The 14,132-nt window shown below is 44.6% G+C and overlaps 1 protein-coding gene across 7 annotated transcripts in view; it reads right to left on the reverse strand.

Annotated features, from left to right (window-relative positions):
* The window catches only part of TANC1 (tetratricopeptide repeat, ankyrin repeat and coiled-coil containing 1), a 221,118-nt gene that overhangs the window by 82,897 nt on the left and 124,089 nt on the right, over positions 1–14,132 (reverse strand). For all 7 annotated transcript variants that reach the window (XM_036023439.1, XM_028508691.2, XM_036023438.1 and 4 more), the window contains one exon: positions 4,246–4,350. In XM_036023439.1, coding sequence (XP_035879332.1) covers positions 4,246–4,350 — 105 coding nt within the window. The remainder of the gene's footprint in view (positions 1–4,245; positions 4,351–14,132) is intronic.

Here is a 14,132-nt window from a genome sequence, read left to right on the forward strand (position 1 = left end):
TTTGACCTTGCAAATACTGTCCCGTGATGGGCAAGAGGCAACTATCATCAAGACACACAGAGGGAAAAGCCATGGTTCCAGGATACTGTGTGGTCTCATGGGGTCTCCTCCTTCCCTTTCACTGGTGCTACTTCTACCTTATCCATAGCTCATGAAATAAATACCACAGTTTCTCAGTCCTCCTCTCCCAATGACCCGGTCCTTAGTCTAACACACCTAGTCTCTAAACAAACGGCTGCCCAACTGACATCCGCCCAACTGACATCCTGAGCTCTTTCCTGAGCCCCAGTTTGACTTTCCAACTGCTCATTGGACACTTTTGCCTAAATGTTTCACCAGCACCTCAAACTCAACCCAAATGGATGGTTTCCTCTCCTCCACTGCCCTCTAAATGGACTCTCAGAACCTTGAGGTCATCATCTTTGTCTCTCGTGGCTCCGGGGTCTTGCAATTCCTCAAGAATCTTCCTATTCATCACCTCTTCTTTCCCGATCCAGTTCTAATTTGAGATCTTATTCTCTTACTTAACTACTGAAATCATTTTCGAGCCATTCTCTGATCCTAGTCTCCTTGCTTGCCTCACTCCATCCTATAGTCTATCACCGTTCTAAGAAGCTGAAAATTAAATAGCAGGAAGTAGGTTACTTCTTGGGAAAGGAAGAGGAATATGTTCAGAAGAAAATACAGTTATGTTTCATTTGTTAACCTGAGTAATGAGTAGACAGATGCCATTATTCTTTATACCTTTTTCATTCTCTGCATCTTTCTGAAAGTCTGAAAGTAACCAAAAACATAAGGCATAGATATTTATTTAAACATGTATCTAAAAAAGACCCACTCCTCCCAATAAGAGTTTTGTGTTATTCTGTTATTTCATGTGTCAGTTTTATTTGCTAACCAGACTGCCAGAAAAAAATGTTTAATCATATTTTGAGATTGATCTTCACCAACCAATGACTCATAACACTAAAACTTTCTCACTCCTCCCCATCAAAGCTTGCTCAAGTAGCTAATGATAGATTAAAGCAAACCTAAATGGATTATGGCTGCCCCTAATTCAAAGGAACACAGCTGTGAAACCTATTTTAACTTACTAATTTATCTGTTACCTCTCTAATTTAGCTGGGTTTTTTTATTTGCTCTTAAGCCAGAGGTATTGTTTTGTGGGTAAATGACATTTTCCCCCTAAACAATACGTTGATTTAGCAACAGAAAGCTCATTTGTAAAGAATTTATTTTGTGTGACACAGCTTATTAGGACCATTTGACAGGAAAAGGGGGTTTGTATTTTGTTTGAGGGCCTCATTAAGTTACTGCTTTTTGCCAGAGTAAAAAATGCTGTTTCTAAAATATTTTAAAACACTGAATAAACTAGAATGTCTTTCCCTAAAGATGTATCCAGGTGAATGCAAATGGTAACAGGCTCTTTGCTTACAGGAAAAATGTCTGTGCTCACTTCAGCAGCAAATATACTGAAAAAAAGTTCATTTGCCCATATAACCCACTTCCCAGATGGCTAAACATGCAAATTGCATGTAAATATAATTACTTATAAATTAACTAACACATACAAAGTGCTCATTGGTTTTGTTTTACTTTTATTTAAATTTTAAACAAAGAGCTAAGAATCAAGAATTTGTGGAGCTACATGACCAGAAAGCAGGGTGGCTTAGCCCAGGAACAGTATTATAAACACTTAGGAATAACTTCCTATGTCATGAGACTATGTGAAATTTCAGAAGCACTTCACTGGAGCTCTTTTCATAGAATCTGTTAGTCTGGTGAAAACGGAAATGCTATTATTGACAGCACTCAGAAAATGCCTTACAAATTTTTTAAATGCTCAGAGGAAATATGGAAAGCACAGGCTCAAATTTTAAATCAAAACTTAAGTGATGACATGAAACTCTAAAGTTAGGGTTTGTACATTGTAGAGCTCTACATGTTTGGGTAAAAACTGAAACTCAGCTTTAATTCACTCCAGGCTTTCCCTTAGGTTCAATGACCCGGACATAAAATTTACACTTTAACATGGCAAACTTAATTAACTCCTTTGAAATGTAAAGGACTCCGTGGGAATTACAAAACACACCATCCTTTATTATTTGTCAAGTTGCATGGTTAGGCAACCACCTCCTCATCATCCAACAGATACTTGCTTGGACTTCCACCAACATCATGGCTATCCACACAGGACCACGTACTCAAACATGAACTACACCCCTTTTCCAGACACCAAAAAGGGAACACGTACCCTGTTCCTTAATTCTAGGTGAAACTTCTAGAGATTCCTTGACCTTGTTCAGAGCCTAGGTATGTCATAATTTCAGATCCTGTGGAGGCAGGTGATGCCAAATCCAAGAGCGCAGGTCTCAGGAGTGACTGCACATGCAAACCCCAGGTGACTTCAATATCAACCACTGCACTTGAATTTAGCTCAGCTGGCAGCAAAGCATAGAATGCCTCCTCACCCCCAGAAAGACAGCCAATTCCACCTGGAGCAAAAGGAGGAAAGTTGATAGTGGAAACTATTTATAACCTCTTTTCTTTGACCAATACAAATCCTAAATTTCCTCCCCACTCTCACTCTGGGGGAAGTCATAAACTCTAGACAGGACCTCAACAATGCTCTTCACCAGAAAGGAAAAGGTTATATAATGGAGTCTAGGCCAGCCAAAATGCCAGAGACATCACCACCCAGGATTACAAACACTCTGGGGGTGGGAACGAGGGCAAGAGGTGGCAGGCTTATTCTGAAATGGGCAGACAGCCCATAAATTCAGTGACTGATATTTACTTTAGAGGAACAGGTTTTTATTTTCCATTCAACACCTGGAACATAAACAAGTGAACAGATCAACACACAACACCCTGCACACATAAATTTACAACCCAGAGGGTCTGTGTGCGTGTGGGATGGCTGTCCTAACCAAACACCACTGCGACTCTCCCCTCTTCACCACCCCCCACACTGCCTGCCGGTCCTCAGCACAAAATCCCACTGTGAACCTCTTACCTAAACCTAATGACTGGGTGTTGAGACTGAAGGGAAGAGGGTGGAATTTCTCACGTCAAGATGCACACAACAAGACCTCTTCCTTGCCCAAATGCCCAGCTCCCAGCCCCATCTTATCCACCACCCATGCCAACCTGCTCTTTCTGATTTTCATCTTCTGCCAGTCCCACCCCCAACTCATTTTTAGCTTTATTTTCACCACCACCACCCCACTTCATTTTCCTACCATGTCCTACTTCATGCCTACTCCCCACCACGCATCAGCAGAAACACAAAATGCACACTTGGTGGTTAGAATATGAAGGAGTAGTACTCCCACCTCCCATGACTCAAGAGAGCAGGTGCCAGGTATTTCAAAGTACAAATATGGGTGAGTTTTCCTAAGTTCTCTTCCAGCATTACCACATAAGCTTGTGTCCACATAGAGGGAGAAACAGGTTTCCCTACATAGGCCAGGGTTCTGAAACATGTGTTTCTTTAGGAAAATAGAATGTAAATTCAAAACACACAAATTAAAGACCATAGAGTTGTGAGTTGGGGCACTTCCCCCTCAAGAAAGGAACAATAGGTAAATTCTAGAATTGATTTTAAAAAATAAAGAACTATTAATACATCCACAAAATTCTGTAAGTTTGTAATGTCTGTTGCATGTTTCCAGATACAGGGGGAAAAGCAAAATATAAAATGTCTTCCTGAAAAGGTTTCAATCAGTTTGGATTTTTTTTTTTTGCCGCACTTCAACTATTTCCCTAAAAAAAAAAGTTTAGATGTTAAAAAAATAAGCTTTCAAAAGCTACCAAATGGTTTTAAGTATGCTAGTTATTATAAGTTTTGTCTAGCTAAAGTTTCAGTTTTTCAGCCAAAGCCTGCTGTCGAATATTCTAAATCAATGAAGTACCTAAAAACAAAACAAAACGAAGTCCTGGAAACAGTCTAGTGGCTGCTTTTTCATATCTCCCCATGCTGGGGAGGTCAAAATTGAGAGGAAATAAGAGTCAACCCTTCAACAATGAATGTCTACCCACTCAACTATTCCTATACTATGCATATAATTCCAGGAATTTACATTAGTTGAACAGATCTCTGTAACTGCCCAAGGGGAAAAAACCTGTCCCAAACACATTTGGTTTAGCAAAGCATTCCTACAAGAAGCACTCAAGTTTCACTCAGAAATGAAGTGTCATTATGTAAAATCTTTAGGGGGAAAATCATTGAAAACATATTCTTACCATTTTCATTCGGCTCAGCTGGCTTGGACACTTCTCTGAACGGGATTATAACTGCATCTCCAGGCACTCTGGGGCTTTCCACATACTTGGGCTTCCTGACGGGACCTGCAGTGGGAAAGATCTGAGTGTGGCTAATTTTTTCCAGATGCAAACAAAGCTTCAGCCTGTACAGCATGTGTCCTCACCAGGACCCAAATATGCCTAAAGGAAGAGCTGGCCCTTTCCCCTCCCTCGAACACACACACACAGTCACTTCAGTACAGACCCGGGAACGTCCAGCCTGGGCTGCCAAAGAAGAAATGGGTGAGTTCAGTTTCAAGGATGTAAACTCTGACAAAAACCAAACTGCCCCTCTGCTGTGACGCCTCTACAGCCGCCTTTGGCGTATGTCAAATAAGCAATTTTGACGTGTTCAAACCTGGACAGCTTGTGGGGAAGGGTTCTTTATTTGGAATTTTTTCTCTAATTAGGACAAAGATGATTGAGTTGCTTGGTCTCACCAAAGTCAGGAGGCAAGGATAAACAGCAGCCAGCCTGCAACACCAGCATGCTCTGAGCAGCCACAGAACGCGGGCATTGTATCAGATGGGCGTTGCAGGGCCATTGTGTGGGGCAGGGAAGACACCTGCTCTCTCAGCAGCTGACACAGCTGCCTTCAAGAAGGCACAGCAGCCAGTCTGGCCTGAGATTCGGAGACACCGGAGAGCCTCAGAGTCATGTATCTCACTTCTCCCTCAACCCTGACTTGATAGAAAGTCTGGAATCCTTAGTAAGACGGAGTGGAACCCCCATACATCACTAGTGCAATGCATGGGTATAGTCTCTTTGGAAAACAGTTGGGCAGTTCCTCAAAAAGGTTAAGCAGAGAGTTAACAAATGGCCCAACAATTCCATTTCTATGTGAACATGCGTTCACACAAAAATTTGTGCATGAATGCTCATAGTAGCATTATTCATAGCAACTAAATGTCTATCCACTGATAACAAAATGTGATATATCCACACAATGGAATATTATCGGGCCATAAAAAGGAGCGAAGTGCTGACTCTTGCATGCTATAACATAGACGAAACCTGAAAACATTATGCTACCTGAAAGAAGCCAGTCCCCACAGACCACGTATTATGTGATTACATTCATATGGAATGTCCAGAATAGAGAACTCCACAGAAACAAGACAGGAAAGGCTGCCCGGGGCTGAGGGAGATGCAGGTTTGTGGGCTGATGGCTTATGGGTATGGGACTTCTTCTTGGGGTGATAAAATATTCTAAAATTAGGTCATGGTGATGGTTGCACAACCTTGTGAATATGCTGAAAACTGCAGTAGTGTACATTTTAAATAAGTGAATTGTATGTTATGAGAATTATATCTAAAAAATCTCCTTTACAAACAAAAACCAACAACAAAAGATTGCCTGTTCTATCTGTTCCTTTCAAATATCATGTCACATGTTGGTCCCAAACTGCTCACTGGACTCTCGTTATCCTTGGTTGCCTGATACTGAAAGTATGCTTCTCCCGAGGCTACAGAGCCAGGATACACTCACAGCATGAGAGGAAGGGGATGGAAAGGGGGCCAACAGGGGTCCACAGTTCTCCCAGCAGCTCAGCACCGGGCCACTGGCCTGACCCTGTGGGGGCCTCCCCTCCATCACCACACACTGAAGGGGTGAGTCAGGCTAGTTCTGAGCATCCTTCTGGGTAGAACATCTTACACGTCTGAGACAGTCTGTTCAGAATGAGGTTTACAGTGAGAGATGCTGCCACCTAAAGGTTTACTGCAAAAGCACCTATACTACAATAAAAATAATCCAATTCCCAGCCAGCTATAATACACGACATCTTAACAAAAACTACATTATCAAAGAAGCTTACGGTACTTGACAAATAGAGCTATTGTTTCAAATTTCAGACACCATGGTTTTAAAAACCTTTTTCTGTTCCAGGACCCAATCTGAGATTCCACTACGTTCTGTTGCATATAGTCATCCTGTCCCCTGGTCTCCTCTTCCTGGCATTTCCTCAGTCGTCTCTTGTTTTTCCATGACCTTGACAATTTTGAAGCCTGTGGCTGATATTTTGTAGTATTCCCCTCACTTTGGATTTGCCCGATGTTTTCTTATGACCAGACTGGGGTCACAGGTTTTTGGAAGAAGGCCACAGAGATGACATGCCCCCCTCGTCACATCTTACTTCAGTGTCTCACAATTTCAGCATGGCTCTTACTGGTGTTACTAACTGTGATCACTGAGTTTGTGGGCGTCACTCATGTATCTCCACTGCAAGGTTCCTCGTTTTCCTTTTCCATCCTCTGTTCCTAATAGGTGAGTCACTACGTTTAGACTGCACTCAAAGAAGAGGAGAATTAAGGTCCACCTCCTCGAGGAAAGAGTGTCAAGGAAATTTTGGACCCCAGTAACTCGTAAGTATTTGTGGGGAGATACTGTGGGACTCTGCAAATGTCCTGTTTCAGGTCAGGCCCTGGATCTGAGCGCCCTTCCTGCAGTGCTGCCTGCAGCACTGACCCCGGAGGCGTTCCAGGGTGAGTTTGTACTTCCCCGCTTCTTCACTGGTGTCACCTGGAATTCTTCTCTAAGGAACATTCACTCGTCTGTGTCAGAGAGGGAATTTGTGAATGGGTAAACAGGGATGGTTCTGCAGGGGAAGAGGGAGAATATGCTCACAGCCTAAGTGGAGGATGTAGGCTCGACAACAGAATACAAAGTACAATTCAGACTTTAACTGAGAGAGACACATACCCACACAGACACACGCAAGGAGGAAAGACCGGGGGAGGAGAAACTAAGACACTTACTATGGGGAGCTGGAAACTAGGAAGGGCCCGAACAGGGAGGGCAGAGAGGGAACCAGAACAAACATGAGGATCTTTCTTCATGTTTGCTTTGAAACCTACTCCCTATGGTAAAAGAACTCACAAACACATTTCTCCCCGGTCATCTGCTCTTTTCTATTTAAAGGACTTAAGGAAAATAGCCCACTTAATTGTTATTATCCGATTATTCAAATTGTCCCAATCAGTCACCATGCTACTGTATAAGAGTTACCTGTAAGTTTCTGCTCACCTCAACTCTTCAGTTTACAGTGACAGCAGGTCTAAAAAGATCTACTTCCTGGCTCCAATCTACCTACCCCATACATCCCTCAAAAATATTCTCTAGTAGTAGGCACTCTCTAAAATGTGGGCTACATCACATGGATGTACAACGGTCATTAAGAATGGCTGGGACACCGAACCCCAAGGCCGTCGGAGCACCCATGCCCACCCATTTAACTGTCTCAACTGTGTTCTGTTCAGAGGCCAACCACCAACTATAAGAATTCCTCAACACTTTAAAATAAAGAATTACTCAAGATTGAGGGCTGAGGGTATTAAGAACAGAGCCCCTAGGCTTACCACAGTGAACAGTGATGCTGGGTGCAAAAGGAGACCCAGAATGTGCTAAAGCAAACAAAACATGCATTCAGAGACCCCACACATGGCTCAGCACTCACAAACATTAATTTACTCAATCTTAATAAATTTGGGAGAAAAACACTCTTCCCCATTTTTCAGGAAACTGAGGCTCCAATCAGTTAAACAATTTGCTCATGGCCCACACATGGCAAAAACACAGTTTTGTAGTCTGTGCAGGTTTGAAGTCCACATATGAACCCACCACTTAGCACTTATACAACTGGGAAATCCCAATGACACGGGCATTTGTAGGACAAGCCAGGGCAGGGGAAACTTCCACCATCCAACCAGCCATGGACCTCGGCTACACAGTCAGCAACTGTCTTACTCATACTTACTTGTCTGATTCCCCACCCCCCCCAACTTTGACTAGGAGTTGAAGTATTATGAGGTGAATATAAACAGATCACCAAGGAGCAGTGGATGGAGCCAACTAGGACACTCGAGTGCCTGGGGTGGGGTGGGGGAGACAGGAGCACTTGGTCTGAGACAGGAGACACCTCTGGAAGCAGTGGCATGGGTGGGGTCAAACTCAGGACCGTGCGTTGAAAATCTATTTCAGATCCCCCTACCTGCACCAGGTGCATTCTCTCCCTCACCCTGGAGACTGAGTTTTTCCTCTGGGAAAGCTGAATGCCAAGGCCGTGTAGACACAGGAGCTGTACCCTGGAGGGCTACACTGAATAACTGAGATTAAGAAAAAATTCTGCAGGCTGGTGGGTCCCAGATGGACGCATCTCCTTCTCAGCTGTCAGGACCCTGACAGCACGCTTACCCTCCACGACAGGAAGAGACTTAGATGATTCCTCTCTGGGGAAACTCAACAAGAGAAAAAAGACCTATAAATCATCACAGTTGGAGACACACCCCCAAATAAATGGCGGCTCCCTGATGACCACACTACCCAAAGCCTGCACTCAGTACACGCCCAGCCCTCTCCTCCAGCGTTTTTGCACCTCATACTTACATACCACCAGCCAGGGCCACCAGTTAGAAAGGGCCCACCCTGACAGCCAGCCACCAAACCAGGTTAAAAAAGGAACTCCGAGGAGTTGCAGAAAACAGGAGGAATGCCCTCCAGAATGAGAGGAGATTCGGCACCCACCACACAAGGGGTTGCTATGATTTGGGGTCACATTCAGGGTCCCTGAGGTGGTCGGCTGAGCAGGCTGACTGCACAATGAGGACAACTGGAGGCCACACCAGTTAGGAGCCACTGACATCATCAGGCACTAACCTTACACTTAAACTGTCATCCATTCAACCACAACAACATGGACAGGAAAAACTCCCCCTAAATGAAGTGGCCACATTCCTTGCGAATGTGCTCAACAGGGATCAAGAGTGAAAAATCCATCTCCCCAGCACCTCTTCACTCAGGGCAACTGACTGCCCAGCACCTGCCCACACACAGCTTTTTGTTTAAAATGAAATGCAGAAGCTACCTTGAAGGAAAATAATTTTTCCCCTTTACATAAACCAGGTGCCACCAATCTCCCCGAGGTCACCAGATTTCCATACCACTACATGATAATTACCCAGGAATGCATGGTATTCCAGCTACTATCTCTGTTTTCAGGCAAGAGGCTCTTAAAAACAAGACAAGGCGGTCAGGTATTAGCTTGAAAATCGGATCATGTAGAAGCCAAGGTGTTTTCCTGTCCTGCTGCCACACCTTCCAGTCACTCCTAGAGGGCGGGGTCTCTAAGGGAGACCACCCTTCTCCCACCGGGGTCTAAGCAGAGTCTAGGGCTGTGGCTGAGGTGCCAACATGCCTAGTTTACAAGGTTTGAGGTAAACGGGGATTGTCCTTGATCATAAATCAGTAAACCCTCCTCACTGTACCTCTAGATCTCTTTCTTCACCCCAGTTCCCTCATTCTGCGGCCCCTCCCTTCCCTCCCTTCTCTACCAGGTGATACTGTGGGCTCTCAAAGTTAAAGGACTTGTGAGATGAAAAGAAACACAAAATGTGCTAAAAAGAGGTTTAAACAGGTAACTACTCAGGCAGCTTACACGCCCAGAGCTCCTGCCAGCTCCTCTCCCAGCACCCAAGGGCCTGCGTCTGCCCAGGAGGGGAGTGGCAACCCGCCCTTAATCATTTCACTCCCAAGCTGGGAGGCAAAGGGCTCTCTCCATTCTGGTCTCCAGCCTTCATGTAAATCTCCAAACATCCTTTTCCCAGTGGCCCATTTTCCTACTCTTTTGACATTTTAATCACACAGCTGACTGTTTTGCTGCTTAGAAACTACCATATAAGGAATTTTTTAAAAAAGGAATAGCAGAAATAAGCCAAACGGGGCTTTATCTCCGGGCAGTGAAAGAGAGAAGGAGAGGGGTTACTTGTCATTCCTGAATGTTTGTTAAAAATAATTGATGTGTGTGTGTGTATATACACATACGTATGTGTGTGTATGAAAGCAATATTTGAGACATAGAACACCTGAGGTTATTTATTGCATTTAAAACAGATCTTACATTTTTCACAATATCCGGAGACTGTGAAAAGTGATACTTTGCAGAATCAATCATTTTAAAGATTTTTTTTTAACATCTTGAACTTTCGCAGTAAAGGTTCCTATCAATTTTATCTGGCCTAGGTTTTCATTTCACATTAGGAAAGGTTCACAACAAGAGGAGAAAAGTAAAATGGTGGTGAGTAAGAGGACTTTGGGGGAGTTGGAAGGCAGGGTGGGGGGTGGGGAACCTTTATCACTAATGCAAATGTCATTCATTAAATAGTCATTTCCCAATGGTGAATTACAGCAAACAATCAGGTCACTGTCTTGGATTTTTAAAGAGCACGATACCTAGACTTCCAAAATCAGGCCCCTCTCCCTCCTACACCCCGTAAAGAAAATACTGTGGGAAGAAAGGAGGAGAGAATATCGGACTGAGAAGGGGGGAAACTTAGCCTAACCGGAGCGCCCTGTGTCAGAGACCTGGGCTGGCACAGCCCTGCAGCTGTGTCCCTTGCTCAGCGGAAGCAGGTAGGTGACTGGAGGGGCTGCCTACACCCTACATATGAGGAGTGAGAACCTCTTGGGAGGTTTCACCCTCAGGGAAGGAACCAGATGAGGAACTGACCCAAGCAAAAGTGCCTCAACTCAAGGGGAGGGCGATTTCAAGCCCGGTGTGTTGTCCATCGCTTGGATTTCTCCTAAGAAAAAAACAGGGGAGAGGCTGTAAATAAAAACCTAAAATGTGTCTCAAAAGGGCTCTACTCCAGGGAACAAAAGGCAGAAGGAGGCTCTGCTGACCCACAAGGGGCGCTGACGCAGGGCAAGGCTCCAGGACAGAAGTGCACCAGGCACCGCTGCAGCAAGAGCCTCCCAGTCGTAACCCCATGGGACATAATCCCTGGAGACTTCTGGAAACACTTGAACAAGGGCCTGAGGCCTTGCATAAGGAGGAGAGGGTACCAGGTGAGTTATTACTACTAAGGTGACTTCACCTACACCCCAAGAGAGGTGAGGTCTGGGGAAATTCAGATTGCAATTCTAAGGAAGAAAATAAAACAGGTGGTGGGGAAAAAAACATTGGTCATCTGCTGATGGGTGGATGGAAACATCCATCACCTTTAGGTGCCTAGATCTAGCGGGAAAACACTATACCAAAATGCAGCCATGACCCTTCCAATAAGACAGAATTACAATAAACACTGACGAAGACTTTCAAGTCTGTTTGTAGTGTGCATGTTTACAGCACTGTAAGTATTGTAAACTCCTAGTTCAACAAAATAACCCGAGTCACGTTTCCACTTTCTTCCAGTGTAGTTTGGTCTGTCACACTGTTACTATACCATATATAACTGTATATAGTGAGCACAGAAATTCACTAATTCACTTTATTTATTTACTCAAGTATTTGTTGCAAGTCCACTGGCATGCCAGCACAGAGTGAGATCCTGAGGATCTCAGCTAAGGGACAAGAGTCTTTATTACCTCATCTGAATTTTATTTCAAGGCACTTCAACATGAACGGTGTGATATAAATGTGTGTCAGTTGGCTTTATTCTATCACCTAAAAGCAATTTGTTGTCTTAATCTGGAATACTCCAGGAGTAGTTAAGTAGCTTTTAATCAAAAGGCCACACTCAAAGAGACCACTGTAAGTCAGTCAACTAGCCCCTTATCACCAGCCAACACCAAGGTTATGCTAATTGGTACACTTGAGGTTAGAAGTGGATTTTCACATTGGCTACATTCCTGTCTTTATTAATAAGTATAATGGTTGTTGGCAACGTTTGACCCTTTCAGTAAGAGGATTGACCAGAAATATCACAGAGACACTCTTACCCTTGTTATGACCCAGGTATGAACACCTAGCAGGCCCTCAGAAGGGCACCCCAGACTCAGTAAGTGAATGGCCCCAGGTCCACCTGCTGACTCCAGGGCAGGGGGAGAGGGCGAGGGGGAGGGTGTTGTTAGGCCCTGGAGGCAAATGGCCGGATGACTGGGATTGTGTCTGTGGGAAGCAGAACTCTAATGATGGCACTCCAAGATGCCCGTCTCCTGGTTATCGAAACACATGATCTGGGTGTTGCTGTGAAAGGACTCTGCAGATGGACAAGTAAGGTTACTGGTCCACTGGCCTTAAACTGGAGAGATTACCCAGGGCTACAGGGTGGGCCCAAAGCAAGCACACAAGCCCTTAAAGGCAGAGAGAGGGAGACTGAAGAATTAATCTTCATCTCGTGGGCGCATGTGATGTGCCTCCTGGGGGGCTTCCAGAAGCACTTTCACACGGTCCTTGTGTAAAGAGCGGAAGGTAGCAAGTCAGTGTAATCTGAGTTGTTATTACTACTAATGTGACCTCAGCCATACCCAAAGAATCCGAGGTGAGGCAGAGTGGGCCAGGCAGTCAGGGAGACTCCAAGTATGAGAAAGACCTCACCCCTCTGGACTTGACAGCTTGGTAGCTGGGAAGATGGAGGAAGGAGGCCACCAGGAAAGGAATGCAGCTAGCACACAGACGCTGAGAACAATCCCCAGCCCAGAGCCAGCATGAAATGGGGGCCTCAATTCTACGGCCTCATGGCACTGAACTCTGCCACCCTGAACAAGTCTCCATAAAAGAAGACAGCCCTGCCCACACCTTCAGTTCAGCCTTGTGAAACCCAGAGCAGACTCAGCTACACCACACTGTGCCTGGGCTTCTAACCACAGAACCGAACCATGGAATAAATTTGTTTTGAACTGATACATTTGTAGTAATTTCTTAGGGCAATAATAGACAACAAATACACTGTGAAATACTGTCATACTTGCTCCAGGTGCACACTGAATGCAAGTGCTACCAGGCACCAACCTTTTAAAGGGACAGAGCTGCAACTTAATTAGACATTAAAAAAAAAAGCCCCTAGTTATATGACTGTGTCAGGCCAACCTGGTAATAAATCTATGTATGGGCAGAATTCAGCCTGAGCCTTGTTCTCATTCATACCTGAGTTTATAGGGAAGAAATCTCTAGCCCTCACCTCCTCTAACTCTGGTAGTAATTATGATTTACCATAAAGAATTTAATACCTGAAGTTGGTTTCATTATGCTGGTGAGAATCATTAAGCAAACCATGACAAATAAATGAATAACCACAAACCCTGGTTTTAAGATGTCTCGAAGTTAAGTCCCTGAAGTGGAAATTTCAGAGTTTCTCTAAGGAACCTGGGAAGGGATTCTCCTGCTTTTCACACTAGCAGGAAACGAGCCCTACGCTGCATGATAAAGTTAACTGACTCCAAAAAGAGGGAAGTGGGTCCCTTGAGAACTTTCTTCCCCTGTGGGTTCAGACCAGCTGTGCTCCAAGCATGGTCTCTAGACCAGCAGCAGCATCACCTGAGATCTCATTAGAAATGCAAATGCTCAGCCTGAGTGCAGACCACTGAGTGATTCAGAGGCACACTGAGGTTGGCCTGTCTGGTGTAGCTATACCAGACCTGGCCTGGTCTCTGACGCAGCGTGCAATCAAGGATGAGGAGCAGACAGCAATAGTCACGCAGGGCTCAGTGTTAAGTGACTTGGCAAGTACAGCAGCAGTGAGGGCAAAGAGCAGGACCTGAGCTGGGCCTGAGGATGGGGCGGAGGTGACATCACTCCCTGAGGGAGTGTGCAGAGGTGGGGAAAGAGGGTCTCACCCTCTCTCCCCTCCTACACAGACCAGCAGCTTCAGGCACAAAACCTTGCTTCTTGTTGGCTTCCTTACAGTGCATATGTACTCAGTGGCACACAAATATTTATTAATTTTGACAAGAAAAAACTTCCTTCTGCTTTTCAAATGAATTAAACTTGCTATAAACCAGTAACTTCTAAGGAATTTCCTGACTGTGAATGTTTTTCAAATATTTATGCAATACAATGGCTGCTATGGAATCCTGTTCTAACCTCATTCCTTCTTTCTGTCAAGAGCAGGAG

The sequence above is a fragment of the Phyllostomus discolor genome, chromosome 4 (genome assembly GCF_004126475.2).
Source record: "Phyllostomus discolor isolate MPI-MPIP mPhyDis1 chromosome 4, mPhyDis1.pri.v3, whole genome shotgun sequence".
In the NCBI taxonomy this organism is placed as follows: domain Eukaryota; kingdom Metazoa; phylum Chordata; class Mammalia; order Chiroptera; family Phyllostomidae; genus Phyllostomus; species Phyllostomus discolor.